Below are 19,863 nucleotides of genomic sequence, written 5' to 3'. Positions count from 1 at the left end.
CTGTCTTCTGATGTATAACAAACAGGCAGGGAAAGGAAACTGGATTTCAGGATCCTTCTTGTTCATTCAATGAGTTGAAACTGATAATGAGAGGTTTGTTTCACTGAGGATTCAGCAGGTTTGGACTGAATATAGAAAGCAGGTATGGTTTGATATGGTGTCTCCTATGAAGAACGGTGGTCGGTGGTTAGGGAACATCCTACCCAAAGTTATCAGCCTCTCATGAATGTAGCGCTAAAAAAAAGACACTAGCAGGGGAAGGTAAGTAAAGCCTTCAGAAATGACCAAATTCCCTGGCCTGATATGAGCACATACGTGCAAGTATTAAACACTGCTTCTGGCAGTGTGACTCCAATATTGCACGCTGCTTTTTTTCCTTAGACCTGCAGGTTTGACTGAGTGCTGAATTAATGATCTAAAGATCCTTGATATCTGTAGAAAACTTTCTGTAGCTTTGAGAAATCCCTGAATAGAATTTCCTATCTCCTCTGGTCTGGTGTCATCTGGAATTCTGAGAGTAGATTCTGAAATTCTGGGAGTAGATTCTGGGATTCCCTCACTTACTTAATTTTTATTGCCAAAACATGATTAACTTGGATATTATCCTCCCTTACTCCACCAAACATCACAGGGTGCTAGAATTAGAGTTTCAGAACTCAACTGAGCGGCAGTCCTTTTAGATGGAGCAGTCTCCTAGTGGTAGGGATTGAACTAAGACCTCTGCCCTTACAGCCTGAGCCCTTTCTGCATTGTCGAAATATCTGATGCCAGTAGTGGCATTCAGCAGCTGGTATTGGCCAGGAGCTCCATATTCCCCAGAGAAGAAGACAGGGCTTCATACTTAATGATATATGTCTACATTAGATCTGACTAAAGAATTAACCTAGGCCAGTCTGGTTTTAGAGAATATGGTGCTTCTGGTATTTTCAAGATGCAAGAAGTACAGCACGTGCTTTTTAGTAGGAAGGGCAATGGATTTTGCATACATTTTACTGTTTTGGTTTTGGGGTTTTTTTTAATTTTCATTCAGCAAGTTTAATTAAAGGAAAAGAAATAGAAAGGGTCTCCCAGGATGGAGGAAGATTCTCACAATATCCAGTTTTAATGTTAACAGCTGTACTCTGCTGTGTTAGCAGTCCCCTCCTAGTGGGATTGCTGCCTGTTGGGCTGGCCAGCTGCAAACTAGTGGAGGGCAGCTGTGCGACAGCCTAAGCAGTGGGTGCATGCAGGAAGGACATGTGTCCCATAAAGTCAATGTAGCCTTTGTTTTGGTCTTCTTGGGATGGAAGATGCAATGAAAGCATAATTACTTAATCCAAATTCAGCACAGCCGTGGATAACCATAAACATAACCTTAAACCCACCTTCCTTGTGTATGAGATATAAACCAGCTTAGGGTAGAGGATAATTTGAAGCACTGTTAAGCAGAAAAAAAATTATTCATCATGTAATTCTTGTTTTTTAAAATAGCTTTATTCTTCAGAGTCTGTTAGAAACTGGGCCTTCACACTGGCTGCCCCCTCCATGTGAAAGCTCTCCTCCTTGTGTGCCCTGAGCAACAGCTCAGGAAGAGTTTAAGCTGACACCCAGATGTCTCTCTTGCTCTCTGCTGTCAGGGATCTTTGGACAGCGCTTGGAGGACACCGTACAGTATGAGCGGAAGTATGGCCAGCGCTTGGCCCCTCTGCTGGTGGAACAGTGTGTGGATTTTATTCGGGAGCGAGGTCTTACAGAGGAGGGGCTCTTTCGGATGCCTGGACAAGCCAACCTTGTCAAAGATCTGCAGGATTCTTTTGATTGTGGAGAGAAACCCCTTTTTGACAGGTGAGTTGACATCACCAAATTCAGGCTAGTGTATCTGTGACATGTATAATCTGCCAGGAGTATCCATGCAGTGGCAATGCTAGCTTACATGTTCTTTCCACACCATCATTCTCAGTTGAAAGCACTGATGGAGCTTTCTCCCACATGGTGTTGGGTGTGGAGGCCTTTATACAGCTCAGTGGTGGAGCAGAGCTCATTGGTCTATACGGGGCTCCTCCAGTGTTCCAGCTTAAGCACATGTTGAATGAAAAGCATTGCTAGATTGGGGTACAGCAAACCGAGCAGTTGGTGGGATCCCATCAAAGAAATGGGTATACAGAGGTGAACTAGGTGAGGTACTGCTTTCAAATGTTGCATTCTCCCAGCAGATCTGCCTGAGGCAATATCTTGACTCTTCCTCTGTCACCAGGTTTCAGAATAGTCACCACTATCTCACATGTTTTCCCTGGTTGTTATGCCAGAGGCTGTTTTGTAGATGCTCAGCTTAGTAACGGTTCCCATGGGAAGTGTCAGCCCTGTCTCAGGCAGCAAGGGAAGTGGCAGCTCTCAGCTGTGCTGTCTCTACATTAGCCCCCAGCAAGTCACCACAAAGGTGGATGCTGTCAGGGTCCTTCCAGCCAAATACTGTCCTTATCCTGTAACTAACATTTCTTCTACTCTGTCTTATGTACATCCTGCCTGGAGTGAAGGTCAGCGTTGTGCAAAGCTTAATAGCCCTTTGTGAAATAGGGCTTGACCCTAACAGAGACCTTGAACTTCAGGGATATTTGGATCCAAGGGCATTGTGTAGATCTGGTCTGATCTCTGTGACAGGTCCATAAGCGAGATCGGATCTGGGATCTTGTCTTGGAGACCTGGCACCATTTCTTGCTGGAACTCACTAGCCTTGTTTTTCCAGTTGGTGCCGGTGGCATCTGGTGTATTATCAACACATTAACCTTAGGGGATTGCTTCCCCTGGACCTGCAGCCAGTCTCGACACTGCCAATACCTTCCCTGCCTACCACTGCAGGAAGAGCAAGCACTGTCTCCTGCGTGGGCAGAAACAGTGTTTGGTCTCATCTTGGGAAGTATATCTTCAGAGTTTATTTGGAACATTCTTCTAATTCTTCCCTTCCCTCAGCTTCCCAGACCACCCATTCTCCTTTCTTTGATTCTTAACCACAAACAGTATTTGCTCCCTAAATGGAAGTGTCAAACATTTAGAAATATTTTCATGAAAAAATAAGTTTGAAATCATCAAATTGTCTCACTTAATCTTTTCTTTAACAAAACCTTTGCATTTTTAAATTAATTTCTGGGTGTTCTAGTTCAGAATTAAAATTATCTTAATTTAGTGCTTATACTCTGGAACAGGAGTATCTACAGAAGGAATTAATTAGGAGTGCAAGTTTCAGTTTCATGTTTTACTTTAGCCTTATCTATACTAACTTCATTGTTATGTAGATAAACCAAGCCTCCACCCAGCATTTTTAAAGCAAAATAGAATTGTACAATGGTTTGGATTGGAAGGGATCCTAAAGTTCATATCCTTCCAACCCCCTGGCATGGGCAGGGATACCTTCCACTAGACCCGGTTGCTCAGAGCCCATTCAGCCTGGCTTTGAACACTTCCAGGGATGGGTCATCCACAGCTTCTCTGGGCAGCCTGTTCCAGTGCCTTACCACCTCAGGTGCCGAAAGCACCTTTATTTCCATAGGCATTTGCACTGGCTAAATGGATCAGTGCTGTCTCCCATTTAACAGAGGCACTAAGGACCTCCAGGCAGGAATGCCTGCCTTTTGGGTAGTCAGTGTGTTATGTGGTAACTGAAGGTTCAGTACAGAATTAAAGGAAGCAAGCCCGGAGTACCTGAGTACTGGAAAGTTAAGGGTCTCCCAGTTCCTGCCTTTTGCTATTCCCACTATGTCCACATGTACACATGCAGTCTATCGTGTGTATTTGCAGTCACAGGCAGCAGCAAGGCGGGGAGGCAGTTCCACTCTGGCTAAGTGAAATGCTTCTCCTCCTAGCAACCATAATTCTTTCTTTGTGTAACTATAATTTATCAATGTATGGCCTGGGATTCCTAGGAGCAGAAGTGTGAAATCCAAATGCTTCTTTCCAAATCAGGTGCAGTGAAAGGAATAGCCTTCCTTATTACTCAGCTGCAATCAGTGCTTTTAGATGTCTTTTGTAACTACAGTGATATCCAGGTGCTTACTGCCTGCTTGCCCCATGGTGGATCAGACATTTGTGATGACTGATAATTAAAATATTTATTTTTAAAAGCTTTCTTTTCCAACGTTCTTATGAAAGGCCAGGTGTTGCTGTTTTGGAAGCGCCTATAGCAGCCTGCTCCTGTTGCACTTTCATGCCACAGAAAGTCTGGCTGGATTTCACATGGCATCGTAAACGAAACAGTTACTGCAGCCAGCGGCCCTGAAGGTCTGTTCTGGGCTCTGCTTCTCAGTGATAGTCAGATCCACCATCCACACCTGAAACTCTATACTAAAGGCAAAAAAAGAATAAGGGTACCGATCTCATTTGTGAAATATTATAATCAACTGAAGAAAACCACTGTGTGAAGCTATGGTATTGTCAACTATGCTGGAGTTATTTAATAGCAATAGCATTAGCAGGATTAGTAGTAAGTGGTATCTGCTGACAGTTTCCTGGTGTCATTTTTCCAGTTTTGTTTTAGCCCTGTGTTCTAAAAAAGAAACATACTAAGTAGAAGGATTCAGGTTTTGGAGGGAAGAGATGTTTTGCAGCTCTCTTGCCCAATGTTCGCTGATATGTTTTTCTCAGAATTCTTTAAAGACTGTCAGGGCAATGGTGGGTAGGGAGGAGCTGGTGACAGAATCTGTTTAGACTTCTAACAGTCAAAACCTTTGAGGAGGTCATCTGCAACAAATAACAATCCTGTACAACAGGAAACCTGGAATGAAGGAGAGGTATCACCATACACCAGAAACTTGGATAGCTGGAAATGGAAGAGCAGGTGCATCTTCATCCTGAGATCTGACACTTCAACCCCAACTTTAAAGCAAAGGAGAAAGAAGAGGAAAAAGAAGTTCCTGGATTGGGAGAGAAAGTAAAAGCTGATATAGTAGCATAACAGATGGGCTAGGAAATTCCAGATACCACAAGCCAGGCAGCCGTACCAAAGGGCAATACAGGACTTGGACGGAGTACAGCTTCCTCCATTTTTTCTGAATGATTGACCAGGACGTTTGGGAGCTGGCCCATCAGCTGTATGTGTGTGCTGGCTGGGGAGAGTATCAGGAAGGATCAATGAGAGGCTCAGAGGTTATGTTTCACAGAATCAAGATACAGAGCTCACTTGTCAATGCTGTGTGATCACTGTGCACTTGCGTGGACTATTCCTCACATTCCTGGTCCCCACTGGCAGAGGAACCACACTGTTACCCTACCTTAGGCAGTATCATGGGCATATCCCTTCCACTGCCTGTGTTGCCTGAGGTGCGTTTCTATCTTGACAAAATGGAGATTTCTCTTGTTCCCAGGCAGACGCTCCTGCCTAGTACAAATGACTGGCAGAAGAGCTTCCTTCCATGTGCCTGCTTTGTCCCTGCCCCTAGGAGGGACCTTGATGCACCCCCAATGAAAGGCATCAAGCTCTGAGGTAGTGTGAGTTTCTAAATTTCCTTCCCTCTTCTCTGTTGCAGCAACACAGATGTTCACACTGTGGCGTCCCTCCTGAAGCTTTACCTTCGAGAGCTGCCAGAGCCTGTCATCCCCTTTGCCAAATACGAAGACTTTCTTTCTTGTGGACAGCTACTCTCAAAAGATGAGGGAGAGGTCAGTGATCCTTCTAATCTGCCTCCTCAGAGGATGTTCCCAAGACTCAATGTAGTACAGGTTTTATCCTCATCACTCTTCAAACTTGATTTAAATCAATGAAGTCCCCGGGAACCTTTCCCTGAATTTTCCTGAAGCTGTGAATTGGGTGCTGTTATCACAGGCTGCTGCTTAAAAAAAGTCAGTCTTGTAGCCTGGTGCTTCTTTCTTCTAAGCAAAGCTGTTGTGTAGCATAATTGGCAAGAGATGCAAGGTAGGAGGAAATCTGGGTTCCTTTCCCAGCCTTGCTGTTCACTCACTAACAAGCTGTATGGAGTCACTCCCCTTTGCTGTGTTTTTTGTTTTATGTATCAGAACAGTATATTCTCCTTCCCAAAGATTTTGGTGGATGAGACATTGGTCAGTGCAATGGTCTTTGTATTTCTTAGAGGAGAGGCAGTACAAGAAGACAGGCTACGATATTATCCAGAATGGGGGGGAAATAATGCTATGAATACTTTGCCAGAACCTTCTTACGATGTTCTTCTCTTTGGTTTCCAGGCAAGGGAAAGGGCTGACAAAAACTACCAAGTCTGTGGCAGTCATGGAACAGGATTATTTACAAGATGATTGACTGATCTGTTTCATCCATATGGTTCTTCTTGTGGCGCTCCCTTAGCCCTTTGCAGAGTGCAAAGGTGTGTTAGGTCTGGCCTGATGCGGGTGCCCCTTCTAGAATAGAACTTCAAAGACACTGCAAGGGCTGTCTCTTGTGTCTTTTCTTTGCTAAAGAAGCAAAGGCCTGAGGGCTTGTAAGTTGTGGTTCACAGTTCTGTCCCTTTTCTGTGTGTGGTCTCGTCTTTGTCTCTGGTGGGATTTGTAAAAACTTTTCCTCACTGTGAGTCTGGGGTTCACTTTCAGTTCAAGTGGCAGAAGGCTCTGTGGAGATTGTCCTTGATGATGCCCACAGGAAGATGCTTGTTTGCATGCATCAAATGTAGCAGATGTGGCAATATAAGTTCTTTATAGTTAAAAGGCAAGTTTACTACTCTCTACACTCAAATGATGTAACCCTCAGTCAACTGCGAGAAAGCAGATTTCTGTGCATGACACAGCATGTTACCACACATGGATATGCCCTTGCATTCTGGACACAGCCACATCAGGGTGCCAATGCACTTCTGTTATATTTTAGTAGGTGTCTACTACCTCCAAAACTTGCTCATTTTCTGCCTCAACCTCAGTGAACTCAGGCATCTCTGCAGGGTGCCGTGTTACAGACCCCACAGCGGTTATTTCACAAGAAACAGCAGCATTTCTAAGGCAGTGGAGCTGGTTTGATTTTGGTCATAAGATGTGCAGACTGGGAAGTTTTGGATCCATTAAGCACCATTGCACAAGAGTAGAGACACTGCCAAATTGGGCAAACATAATTGTACATCACTGCTCAGCTTATTAACTACCTTGTTTGCCTGATTTTGTCTGCACGGGCTGCAGCAGTTTAGGAAGCAACATCTGTGTGAGCAAGGTCAGACTCAAATGACTGGTAGAGCAGAATTCTCTTTAGATTAGAAAGGCAATGGGGAGCACTAGGTAGCCAAAATGAACACTTACAAAATACAGCACTGCTCATAGCACGGAGTTGTTTTATTAAGGTGCTGTTATAAACATAAGCAATTTTGGTTTTGTCAGGGAAATCTGGAACCTCAACGTGGGCTGTTTACCTTTTCAGAAAGGAAGGTGGAGTGCACACACCAGGGGCGGAGAGGCTGTACGTGCACAGGAGCACGTGGAGCAGAATGCAGCACAAAGTCATACCTAGCCTGTGGGGCCTGACTCGCCTCCCACATGGAAAATCCCCCTGCTCAGAAACGTGGTTTCATTGAAACCATGATTTTTAACACGTAATGGTAAGCAGGGAATTTAAAAATCAAACATTTTGTTTTGTAAAAGTATTTTGAAACAAAATGTAATTGTACTGGTTTAATTTGAAGTACTATTTTCTTTTCATTTTTCACTTGAAAGTTTTTAATGAGACTTTTGGACTGCTAATATCATTTTCTTTAGTTTTGTACAGCCACCCTCACCCCACACCCAAAAAACCAGAATTGCTTAAGGCAAAATAGCGTTTTGGATAAAATTGTTGGTACCTCATGCTGCTACACTGTGACCATGGATAGGAATTATTGTGGGGTTTGCTAACCTGGCCTAGCTCCAGTACTGCCCTAAGTTTTTATACTAACTGCTTTTCATCTTCATTCTGCACCCAGCTCATCTCTGGTGTTTGAATGCAAACAGGGACATAACAGAGACCTTGGGTGGTGCTGAGGTCTCCAGGTATTTCAGCAGGACTGCAGCATTAAAAAATATTTGATTCTGATCCCAACTGATGGGGAGGAGGGTTGAAAATTAAAAATAACTTTAGACCAAGAGAGATCTTCAAATGTCTAAAAACTCATTTGAGTCTGAGCTGCCTTGACATGGTAGTATTTTAGCCTTCACTGCTACCTGTACTCCAGAGATGCACAGAGCAGTTCAGTAGATTGAACAGAAGGCTTCAGGTGTTTTTAAAGAGGCATATGAATTTTTTATGAACATCTAAAGTGTTGCTAGTTTTCCAGCCAAACTAGAAGCTCTGAATTGGTGCTGATCTGTTACACACATTGCAAAGTCCTTGGGTTTGGGATCATTCATTGGAAAGCAACGTTTTCAAGGAGGTAAGAGTTATTTCTGCAAAATCCCACAATAAATAACAGTACAGTGCTTCTACGGCTTTCTGGGCTGCAGCCACTGGCACTGCTCAGTGCTGTTTGTTACTACAGAGGTTTCAAGCTCATGTTTTCCTCTATGCTGTCACTCTGGTATTCCTAGGCTAAGCCTCTGCCTTCCATTGGTCAGGCCTTGGTGAGGATGAATCTATGGCAGAGCTGATAAATGCTGCAGTAGGAGAGAGCGCTTTTTTTTTACCTGTCAGGTGTTTGTACTTCGATGAACATAAAGATATTCTGTGTAATACTGTGCCTGAGATTCCTTGTGACAAAGCATGGATTATAAATTTTTAGAACCTTTTTTTTTTTTACCTTTACATCATGTTTCCTGCTGTTCACAGCTGCCTGAGTTTCTGCTCCAAAGCTTCCTCTTACATCCAGTGGAGTCAACAGCATTTTAATTCAGAGCACTTGAAATACAGTCCCAAATACCATCCTGATTTCCCTGTTTGAAATAAATTGGGTTACAGAGAAAAATTCAAGAGGGAATTAGGTCTGTTAGCTCACCTATTTCTGGTTCAAACTTGTCACTTGAAAGCTGGTTGACCTGAACAACTGACCTTAACCTTCACATCAGTAGCAGCCATCCTTGATTGAAAAATTTTTAAAAGTTTAAAGAAGAGGATTGAGATTTTCAGAAGAGACTGGCCTTTTATTGGTGTCTCCATTGCTGTCACCATTAAACCAGCATAGTGTTTAAGCTAAGGAATTATAAAGGGGTTACTGCTTTTAAGAATTTTGGTTTAAGTTTCAGGTTTTTATTAGAGAACTTTTTTTTTTTTTTTTTTTTTTTTTGTGCTGGGATGTACAGAATAAAAAAGTAGCTATATATTTAAGGTAATAAGGAGGAAGGCAGGAATAGGCACTGCTCTCCGGATCTTTCTGACTTGTCTGGACCGGAGAAATCAGGAATACATGGCAAGAGTCTGGCCAACAGAATTCCCTTCCTAACAGTCCTTAAAAATTCAAGGAGAGTTTGAAATGAGTGTTCAACTGCACTTTTTTGGAACCAGTTGCTTCTGGAATTTCTCCATCAGTAGTGAGCAGCTATCAGTCTTTCCTTAAATGTGCTTCAGTATCTGTTTTTCCACAAAAGGTTGAGTTGTCTCCAAAAATAACCAAATCTCCAGGGCAACAGCAGCATTGACAGGAACAAGCAAATGATACTTGGGACTGTGGCAGGACAATAGCCTCCTGAGTCAGAGGTTTTCATTAGATGATTTAAGTAGCTTCGGGGGTTTAAGTCATTCCTTCAGCTGATGTCTCATCTTACATTTAATGTAAAGACAGAAATTTCATGAAGAAGTATGTCCCAGGTGAGAATGACTGCAAATGAAGTACGTCATTAAAAAGGAGGCAGTTGATTTGGACTTGTAGCTTTTTAAAGAAAATCTTCCCTCTGCTCAATTGAGCATTACTGCAATGTATTTATACTGTACTCAATGCCTCCAAGTCTCAAGTAAGCAAAGGCACATCTGCTGGTACACTGATACCAGTGCCAGTGGGCAGGCTTTGAAGGCTGGCAGGCCTCACTAACTGAAAGCTTCTGTATCAACCATTAAAGTTTACAGGAGGATTTCCACTGAGAACTGAACTGAATTCTGGACATTGGGTTTTTGGTAAGGCACAACACACTGGATGACACCTCTTCTGAAGCAAAGCCTCTTTGTGTTACCATCTATTGTTCAGCATTTGGCTGTGGAAAGAGGACTTTGTAGTCCTGAAGGAAACTCACGTCTGCTTTGCAGCATTTACATTAATAGCTCTGCTTCTTGTTTTTCCTGTCCCTCAGGGTACCCAGGAACTGGTTAAACAGGTGAAGAATTTGCCCCAAGCCAACTACAACCTCCTCAAATACATATGCAAGTAAGTGAAATTAATTAACACTTGGAAAAGTCTCTAAGTTTTTTGAGGTTGTCTTATATGCAAATAATAAACTCTGAAAGTATGAATATTCAAAAACCACTTAAGTGTAAGTTACAGCTCCTTTAAAACACGTGGAAGTGAATGCAGCCTGCCTGAAGGAAGCTCTTGGTTTATCCAAGAGGATCAGCCGAGCAAATTGCTGCCACCTGCAGCCTTGGCAGCAGGCACGAGTGATACTAACGCAGTATATTGTTTATTTGAGAAGCACCTACAGACCACTAAAGATAGACACTCATTCCAGACACTGAACACTTGGAAGATTTATGACACAAGCTGAGTAGCAGATGCATTCAGAATAGCCAGTCTGGCATTTGCTCTGGTTTGGAAGTGGGATTAGTAGTGGTTTTCTCTTGGATTACCAGGGACTCCACAGCTTTGTCTCCTTTAATCTTTGCTGATTTTCCCAGTTTTTGGGCTGCCTCTTTATCTGAGGGGTGGAAGGAGATGATTTTTAAAGGCTGCTTCCAACTCAAACCAGTCTATGATTCTGTGATCTGTATTTTGTTAGATTCAAGCCAAGCCACAAAGCTCTTTTCACAGGCTGCTAGTTCTTGGACAAGGAGATGAGTAAAATGACTTATTACTTCTCTTACATCTGCAAGTGAAAATTAGCCAAAGTCAATCCATGTAATTGGAGAATTCCTGTAAAAATGCAATAATCTGTCCTTTCAGACCCAGTAGAAGGCTGGGTCCCTCCTAGGTGGGTACTTCTGGCAGAAAACATCCTGTCTTCTCTGGTTCATACACTCGGAGGGATCTGGGGTTATATTGAGTCTCTAAGCTACAGTAGTTCCTAGAATCATTACAGGTGTCAGGGTTGTATGAAAACAGGACAAAACTGAATGTTTATGTTCTGAGAAGTGACTTACTCATGAATTCCCTCCTCCTTTGATTTTTCTGTGGGGACTTTTCAAGGTTCCTTGATGAAGTTCAGGCTCACTCCAGCATTAACAAGATGAGTGTCCAGAACCTGGCTACAGTATTTGGACCAAACATACTGCGGCCCAAAATGGAGGATCCGGTGACCATGATGGAAGGTAGGTGCTGCTCTGGTGGGATGGCACAGCAGCTGTGTTTTGGCACTGGAAGTGAAAGCCATACATTCCTTGGTAGCTGTATCAGTTGCCTGCACAGTCAGAACAAGTCAAGCCACCCCTTTCATCAGGGCCTGTGAGGGGTATTCCAGTTGGCATCTTATCCCATTCACCACTGGACTGGGAGTGCCTCTCCTCTCTACCATGTGGAGATGCCTCTGTGCCCCTGAAACTCTTTTTGAACCTACTGCTGAAATGAAAGCTCAGCTGTTTTCCAGAAGGCCTGTGCTTAAGTACCAAACTGCAATAATTTTGTATTGGTGCATTTCAGTGGTTATACAGCTCCCTGCAGAGAACATCTGGGCCATGAGGAGAGCACTGTAGTTTTGGCTGTGCCACTGTGGCTATAACTAGAAATGCTGTCTTCTAAGCAGACTGTATGGATCAAAACTTCACAGAATTCGAAAAATGAGTTGGAAATCACTGTTAATTTAGGATGTAAAAAGTCTGAAGCTATAAAATTGTCTACCTCCATATGAATTAAGCAGGCTGACACGAGGGCTGGGATACAGCTCCTCTCCCAGGTCACACTGAAACATAACTACTGTGGTGCAAGTTTTAGCAAGGTCTTTGCATAAAGTTTTGTGGGATTTTGGCAAGCCTGCAAAAAGAATTGATGAATTAATTAGGCACAGATGGAGATGCTGTGCCCAGGATGCTTGAACTTGGCTCTGGTTTTGCTTCCTAGCTGTAGGGGACAGCTGACATGGTATTTTGTGTGATGCAAATCCTTCACAGAAGGCCAGTATTGTCATGCCTTAGCAGCAGCAGTGCCTTTAGCTCTTTCACAGGTGATGTGCAGATGTGATGGCAGCTCACTGTAAGGCAACAGGAAAACTTCAGAGCATGACTTAACATATTATAATAGTTCAGGGATTGAAAGCCTGTCACAGCGATGTGGGCCATATTATTAAGGGTAGATTTGATACCTTGCCCTAGAGGTGCAGAAGGTAGGAAAATCGGGGACGAGAAGGGAGTGCGGGAGCAGTGCTGGTTATTCAGTGTTGGATATGGGGACAACTGAAGTCAGCCTGTGTGCGATGCTGGGACTTCCCCTAGTGGCCACCGGGCCAGTGCTGGTACGGCTCTCACAGCCTTGGCCAGCAGCGTGCTCTCTGCTCAGCTGGCACAGGGGACAAGTTTGAGTTCAGATCACCTCAGGCATTTCATTCTGCAGCTCATCTGATGGCAGAGGTGCCTGTACTGTGTGCAGGTGCACACGTGCAGGTGCTGGGGTGTCTCCTAATCATTGTATGAAAACACTACAGTGATCTGACCTGGAATTCTGTATTGCCACAGATCTGAACTGTAAAAAAATTGGCATACGGAGGCTGGATTTCGAGACTTAATCATTATACTCATAACAGGATTGGCAATTTTTTGTTTCAGTTGAGAATAGAATGTTGGTTAGATAAAAATAACAGAGAAGTGGAAACACTAAATTTTTTGCAGCTTCAGGGTAATTTCAATCTCCTAACTAAACTGATAATGAGATCTTAACAAAAAGCACTCTAATTATGTCTGCCTTCAAATTTAAATAATGAATTTAAAATAGAAGTACCTGAAGTTTGACAGCTAAATTGTTAGGAATGCCCATATCTCCAAGACATTTAGTTCTCTTCCTGCATTCACAAACATAAAATAGTGGTAGGTGAGCTCTGTACATCTTGCTATTAGGCCAAAAACTCATCAATAAAACCAGGCTCTTGCCTTGAACCCCTGAGTATGTTGGCCTTATTCTCTATTTCAGGCAATACTTCAAAATAGAATTGCTTATTCATCCTTTTAAAGGTTTTCCTCTTTTGTAGGAAGCACTTTGTATTAGGTTTAGTAAGTGGCGTTCTCTATTATTTCATAATGGTCTGCTCCACTCCTGGAAAACAACAGCAGCACATTTCTGTGAATTTAAATAATCGTGAGTACCTTCTGCACTTGCTGTACACTGTCTGCCAGTGTGTGTATAATGCAGGTGTCATACTTCCTGCAAGTTTCTCTATACACTGAGAGCGGCAGCAGAAGGCCTGAGCTGACATTTGTGTTTTTACAATAAGCAGTAGCTCTGGCCCTGTTTAGACCATGGAACTGGGTGCAACCGAGTCATGGAAGCAGGTGGGGTGAGTTGCAGAGGTCTTCCATGTCTCCTCAACTGCTTGCCTTTGTTTTCCACCTACAGGCACCTCGCTAGTTCAGCACCTGATGACAGTGCTGATAAGTGAGCAGGGGCGGATCTTTGCTGTTCCTCAGGCGGAGGTGCCAGGGAGCCAGCTGGAAATCAGACCGGTGCGCCAGCGCAGCACTGTCGAGTGGATCTCAGAGGAGGACGGGGAGGACAGCAGGTCACAGAACAGCGCTGCCAGCCCTGCTGATTTGCCTTCTGGCAATGCGGTGGCACTAGAGGCTACTCCGGGACCTACAGTGAAAATCACTCCTCCAGAGCACAGTGGCAAATCGGCCCAGCCTGCCACAAGCCCCAGTAAAAGAGTGCAGACGCTGCCTCCATGGAAATACTCCTTCCGCCAGCAGGGAGCGCGGTCTGTGAGTCCAAAGCTGGGCAGCTCATCCTTAGATATCCCCAACCTCTCCTCCAGCGGGAACTGGTTGATGAACGGCCTGTACTCCCTCCGAGGCCATCGCCGGACAGCCTCTGGGGAACGAGTGAAAGACTCGTGTTCCTCCCAGAGACTCTCCACTTACGACAACGTCCCTTCATCCAGCCTGTCCCTCAGCACACACAGCATGGCCAGCACCACCTGGTCTACATCATCCTGTGAGATCTCCGTGATGGACTCAGTGAGCAGCTGCCCAGCCTGCCGGGCTAGTGACTCTTCTGCTTTAAGCTCCCTAAAAACTGAGTGGGTAACTCAGGGCTCACTGTCTCAGAGTGAGGTCAAGACAGCAGATCTGGAGAACAGCATGGACAGGTTTGAAGCCTGCAGCAGCAGCAGCAGCGAACAGAGTGACCCAGCTGCAGCTTCCCGAGACTCTGTCCAATGCTCCAGGGCCTTACAGAGCTTGGTGGTGGAGCTAAAGACAGAACTGAGCAAACAGAGGACTGAGTATGAGACTAGTATCAAAAGGTAATGTCATCTGCAGGGGGCACAAGGAAGTTATCTGTCAACATTCTCCCTGTCTGAACATGGGTGTGGGCTACCAAGGGTGTCAGGTTCTTAGCCCTAAAGTTTGGGGTTGGGTAACAGCAGATTTGGTTCTACTTTTTCCTTGCTACTCTCTGAATCCAGCTTTCCTTCCTCTGATTTAAGAGAACATTAAAAAAAAACCACCAAAGAAGGGGGATTTCTATTGACAAAGGGAAATACAATACTTCATATTCGGTGTTTTCACTGTAAATGAGAACTGCACAGGTAATGCCAAAGTCTGCTCTTAATGTCCTCAGAGAAACAACATAGCAAACATCTTGTAGGGAGAAATTGGGACCCATGATGGTCAGGCCTCAAAAAGGAACTTTGTTGATCTGTGCAGGTGCTGATACTTGTACCGAACCAGTCTGAAACTGAGGGCTTCTTGTTGCTTTTCCCAACAGCAGCATTCTTGAGGAAACTGCTCTTCACTATTTTCCACAGGTTTTTTTGAGGTGGTGGTATTGGGACTGCATCTCAGCTACAACATTGTCAGGAGCCCTTTTGTGTTGAACTTATAGAAACCTCACTTTTGGTTTTTGATGCAGAGTGGTCCTTGGCTGATGGGGCAGCCTGGCTTGGGCGAGCAGCATGAACTGTGTCATTTGCCAACTGGTGTCTCTTTGCACAGCTGCTGGTGCTGTACTTTCCACCTGAGCTCAGAAAAATTCCTTTCAGTTTTCAGGAGAGCTGTGTGTAAGGGCTGGGGATGTAGGAAGTGGAAAGTATTAATGAAGGAGTCGTATTTATTAATTTGTGTGAGTTAGTATATTAGGTTTTATGAGTGTATATGCTTTATAGAATGATTTTCAGGAAAGTATTCAGGGAAATAGGCACATGAAATATTGATGCTTAAAAGAATTATATATATTTTAATATACAGCCATGTGCAAAATTGCACACCATGTTATAATACATGCTGCTCTTGCAGCACCAGTACTCTGCACTGAAGAAGGGCTCTAGTCACATTTCTTACAGAGTTGAGTTCTTGGGGTTTGGGGTTTTTTTGTGTTAAGGTGTTGCTGTTATACTCCTTCAGTTATTAAAACTCAGATTGGACATTGAGGTATGGAAATGCTGTCAGTCTCCCAAACATGGTACCAAAAGCATGTATGACTGTTGGGATTGTATAGCATAGCTTTAGGCTGTATTTTTTGGCACTTTTTTCTTGTTAGGGTAGTTTCTCAAAAGTGTATCTGAACTGTAATCTCTTCCCATGGGCCAGTTGTTAAGGTAGGAATTCCACTTGCTATCTTTCTGCTTTATTTTATGATTTCCTCTGGTGGTGGCTTGCAAGCCCGTGCAGCGTTTCTGCCTCTTGCACTGTACTGCCTTGGTGTGTGGAGCTGCAAGGAGAATGAGGCTGTGCAGCAGTTTCAGTTCCCACCTAACATCCCAGAGTGGAAGAAAAGCCCCACCTTGTTGTGTTCCAGGTGTAAGAGCTTATGAGAACACCAGCAGTTGCTAGCATGGAGTACTGGGAAAGGTCTGTGACTGAGGGTGGAAGTTCATGGCTTACATGGGTGTTTTTTAGATGCCTCACTGATGCACAATGGGAGGGAGGTGAGGGTATGTGCCTTGCATTTAATTGTGCAGAGCTGCCCTGGCAAGCCTTGTTGCAGGGATACAGAGTAATAAACAGAAATACTAGGCTGCAGAACATTGAAATGTGTAGCTGCAAATTCTTGCCCGCTGCCTGGGGGAAGAGATAGTTTTCCATCTCTTACCAGTAAAACTGTTCCAATGGGGCCTTAAGCTGCTGATATCAGGAGCATCCAGGAAGACCTGTTCTTCATTCCAGCTGCTGAGCTGCTTCAGCTCCAACACCTGCCTTTCCCCTGCAGCTGGATGGGGCAGAGAGCACTGTGGCTCAAGGGGAGGACTCTGAATTGGCCAGGTCTCACAGGGTAATGTAGCTGAGAGGGAAATGCCTAATGAGCTAAAGATTTTCATAAAACCAGGCACGATGCAATCACTGCCTTTTTGTATTAAACAGGATGAGTCCAGCTGTTCAGGATTACAGCCTGAAGGACTGTGCTGTCACGTCTAAGAATTTCAAGCTGAGTTTTTCAGCTCTCAAAAATTTTGCCATGTTTTTACTATATCTGCAACAATTTATGTGTGCAAAAGTACGTACCTTTTGAGACTGCACAGAAGTCTGCTGCTATGGAAAGACAGGAGCGAACTAGCAAAGAAGGGAGGCTGCTTAGCAGGAAATATTTAGGCTGCCTCACCAGCTTTATTTTATTGAAGATAATTTAATCCCCCAAAATTGTACATGTGCTTGTGTGGTTTGCAGAACTGTGTGTATCTAGCAGGACCTGTTTTAATGAAAGAATATGAGCTTTTTGTTGGCACATACATAAGTGAAGGGAAAGCAGAGTAAGTACCTGCCTGGGGCAGAGGTAAGGCACACTTGCTGATGGAAAAGCTGTTATTTCTCATCATCAACTGCCCATTTTCTCTCTCTTAGTCAGAGGGAGGCAAGTTTTATGGCCTTTCTGTAACCACTGTGTTCCAGAGCATTTCTCCCTCAAGGTTAATATAATTATCAGATATTCTCTGTTGAGTTTCAGTAATTCATGTTTACCATCTGGGACTCTTAAGAAAGTGTAAGTATTTAGAGAGGACTGTTAGGAATGTAGAAATGCTGTAAGTACTGTGGCCATGTCATTCAGCCCAGGCTGCTGTAGCTGACCCCTAAACATAGTGGTAGAAAAATGCAATTGGCAGCTCAGAGCTGTTACGTGTGTGTAGGGAAGCATCCCAGCTTCAGAAGTGTTGTATTCCAGAAGCCAGCTGGCTGGAGATACAGGTCTGCCTTCATCCGTGGGGGCTGATTTTTGCTAGACTTGGGGCAGATCAGTGGACCTGGGACTTTGATTCATTGTGAAAATTGTGACAATAATCAAACTGCCATCTTTAGCTGTACGTAAAGAACAGAAAGGAAAAGTTTAAGGTGAGGCATTGCATTGCCTCTTGGTCATAAAATGGAATTCAGACCCTTCTGGGACTGTCAAAGGCCCCCTTTTTTTCATTTTTGTTTGTCATGGAGTCAGTAGCATGGCCTTGATAATCAGTTACCCTGCCTAAAAATAACCCCTTCACAGTTCCACTGGGATGCCACACCCCAGCTTCACAGCTGAGTGTTGGACTGATCAATAAGAGGTGGGGGTGGTTTGGGGTTTGAAATTATTTTTAAAGATTGTATTTATTTTATTTAGAGGAGGGGCATTTTTCACTGAAAAAGCCTAATTTTTAAATTCATATTCCAGTGATTAGTAATGCCTAACTGAAAATACTCCTTCCTCAGTATTAACACCACTTCTCAGTCTTGTGATTGGGAAACACAAGAGGGAGGACAGCAAATGCTGTGCCTTCTGTGTTTCTTCAAATCACAAAACCATGAACCTTGTTCTTCAACTTTTTCAGTGAAAAGCTCTGAATTTTGCTTCAGAGCTTTGTGCCCGGATACATTTAAAAACTGTTCTTCTGATTCTTCCTCATATGAAAGGTTGAGTTTTGTAAAATCTTATACCCCACCCCAATGTCAGTGATAAACTTTACAGAAAATACTAGCAAATGGATGGTGAGGAAGGATTGTGACCTCATTTCTATCTGATCCCCAAGGATGTTTCTCTGTACTGGATATCCACATAGAGAAATACAGGATGAAAACAGAGGTTAAAAGATTATTATATACTTGAACTCTGCCTAAGTGAGGAGTTAATACATCTCAGCTCTCCACTATGGTGCTGGAAAGTAGAAAACAATGCTTAAGATTTGAGCATTTTTCACATGATACAAATAAAGAAAGCCCCAATTCCAAGGAATCTCTGCCCTTAAATTCAACAGTAATGAAATGGCATATAGAAATGGCAATTAATATTACTTATTATTGCTTTAAAACTTCCTCTTAGAATATGTTAATGCTAAGAGGAACAACTTAAATTTATTAGTTATCAGCTGTATTTATCCAGCTACTTTAAAAAGCCTTTTTTTTTTCTCTCTGTTGGTTTTAAGAATTGAAGAAGCAAGTGCAGACCTGAGGAACCAAGTGGTTAGGTTAGAAGAAGAACTGGATCAAGAACGAAAGAAGTACACGATGCTGGAGATAAAGCTGAGGAATTCTGAACGCGCTCGTGAAGATGCTGAGAAGAGAAATTACCTCCTGCAAAAGGAAATGGAAGAATTTTTTTCAACATTAGGATGTTTAACTGTTGGGAGTCCAAGTGCTAAAGTCCCCAAGTAGAACAAGCATAGAAAATCCTGTTCCTGACAAAATGAGTGAAAATGCATATTTTGCTCTGGTATACTCATGCATCATGAGTAATTCTATAGTGATTGTGCTCTCAGTGACACTTCCCTGTTGTCTTTACATGTGCTATAGTATTTGGGCCAGCTGGGAAAGACTGCTGACCATAATGCTTGAAAATTTAGTGTCATTGCCAAGAAAGAGTGGGTCTCCTCTGTATCCACAGAACATCAGACACTCTTCTCCAGGGTGTCCTGCTGCCATCTTTTTGCTTGCTCAAGAACAGTGGAAGGTCCTGCAGGGTGGGTGGATGGCCAGAACAAATGGACAAGCTGAGCCTGGAGCTGAGGGACTCCTGCACTTGTGCTTGGAAAGGTGGCAGTTCCACCACGGCCAGGGGTTTGCCACAGATTTAATGAGGTGGTTTTCGCCCCACTCCGTACATAAAGTTTGTTCAAATTTCTCATTCCTAGAGTGGCGTTATTTTATGAAGATATTGTGAAAATAAGGTCTGCAAACACACTGAGGCTGCCAAAATCTTGACAATTCACTTATCCGTGAAATGGTTTCAGTGTTTGACAAAAATGCAACTTGAAATTAAACTGGATACACAATCTCCGTGGAACTTTAAATATGCACATTTCGCCCTAGGTATCTGGGGGCTTTTTGAGCCAAAAATAGAGCAGTATTTGCTGTGAGAAAAAAAAAAAATCTCCTGAGTTGATATATGTATTAAGGTAGAAGATGGAAGATTCTTATCATCAAAACACATCCAAACTTTAATAGCAAAACTTATGGTAAGAGGAATGGGTGCAATTGGGGTGGGGGGTATCAGGGTGGTAAGGGAGGGAGGGTGGGGATCTATCTTTAACCTTTCTTGGACTTTACACTAATATTTCTCATGATACCAGTTGATATTTTTGTTGTTAGTTCTTACAGGGAGATGAGGGGACAGGAGGAATACTGCAAACAACCCATCATCCCAAGTTCCTTACTTCTGCTAAGGAAAAATCATTAGAATGAGGCTGTAATTTCTGGTAATTTGCTGCCAGGGCTGACTTCCCTTCCAAGTGACT

General features: G+C 43.5%; 1 protein-coding gene across 2 annotated transcripts in view; it reads left to right on the top strand.

The window, feature by feature from the left end:
* ARHGAP22 (Rho GTPase activating protein 22) overlaps positions 1–18,784 on the top strand; it is a gene marked incomplete at both ends in the record, with an annotated part of 130,597 nt that extends 111,813 nt beyond the window's left edge. For both annotated transcript variants that reach the window (XM_082286622.1, XM_082286621.1), the window contains 6 exons: positions 1,617–1,824; positions 5,496–5,628; positions 10,168–10,241; positions 11,217–11,338; positions 13,569–14,472; positions 18,556–18,784. In XM_082286622.1, coding sequence (XP_082142748.1) covers positions 1,617–1,824; positions 5,496–5,628; positions 10,168–10,241; positions 11,217–11,338; positions 13,569–14,472; positions 18,556–18,784 — 1,670 coding nt within the window. The remainder of the gene's footprint in view (positions 1–1,616; positions 1,825–5,495; positions 5,629–10,167; positions 10,242–11,216; positions 11,339–13,568; positions 14,473–18,555) is intronic.
* Between the last annotated feature and the right edge of the window lie 1,079 nt (positions 18,785–19,863).

This window comes from Coloeus monedula (genome assembly GCF_965178545.1).
Source record: "Coloeus monedula genome assembly, chromosome: 8".
NCBI classification, from domain to species: Eukaryota; Metazoa; Chordata; class Aves; order Passeriformes; family Corvidae; genus Coloeus; species Coloeus monedula.
This window is presented reverse-complemented; position numbering and strand designations above follow the sequence as displayed.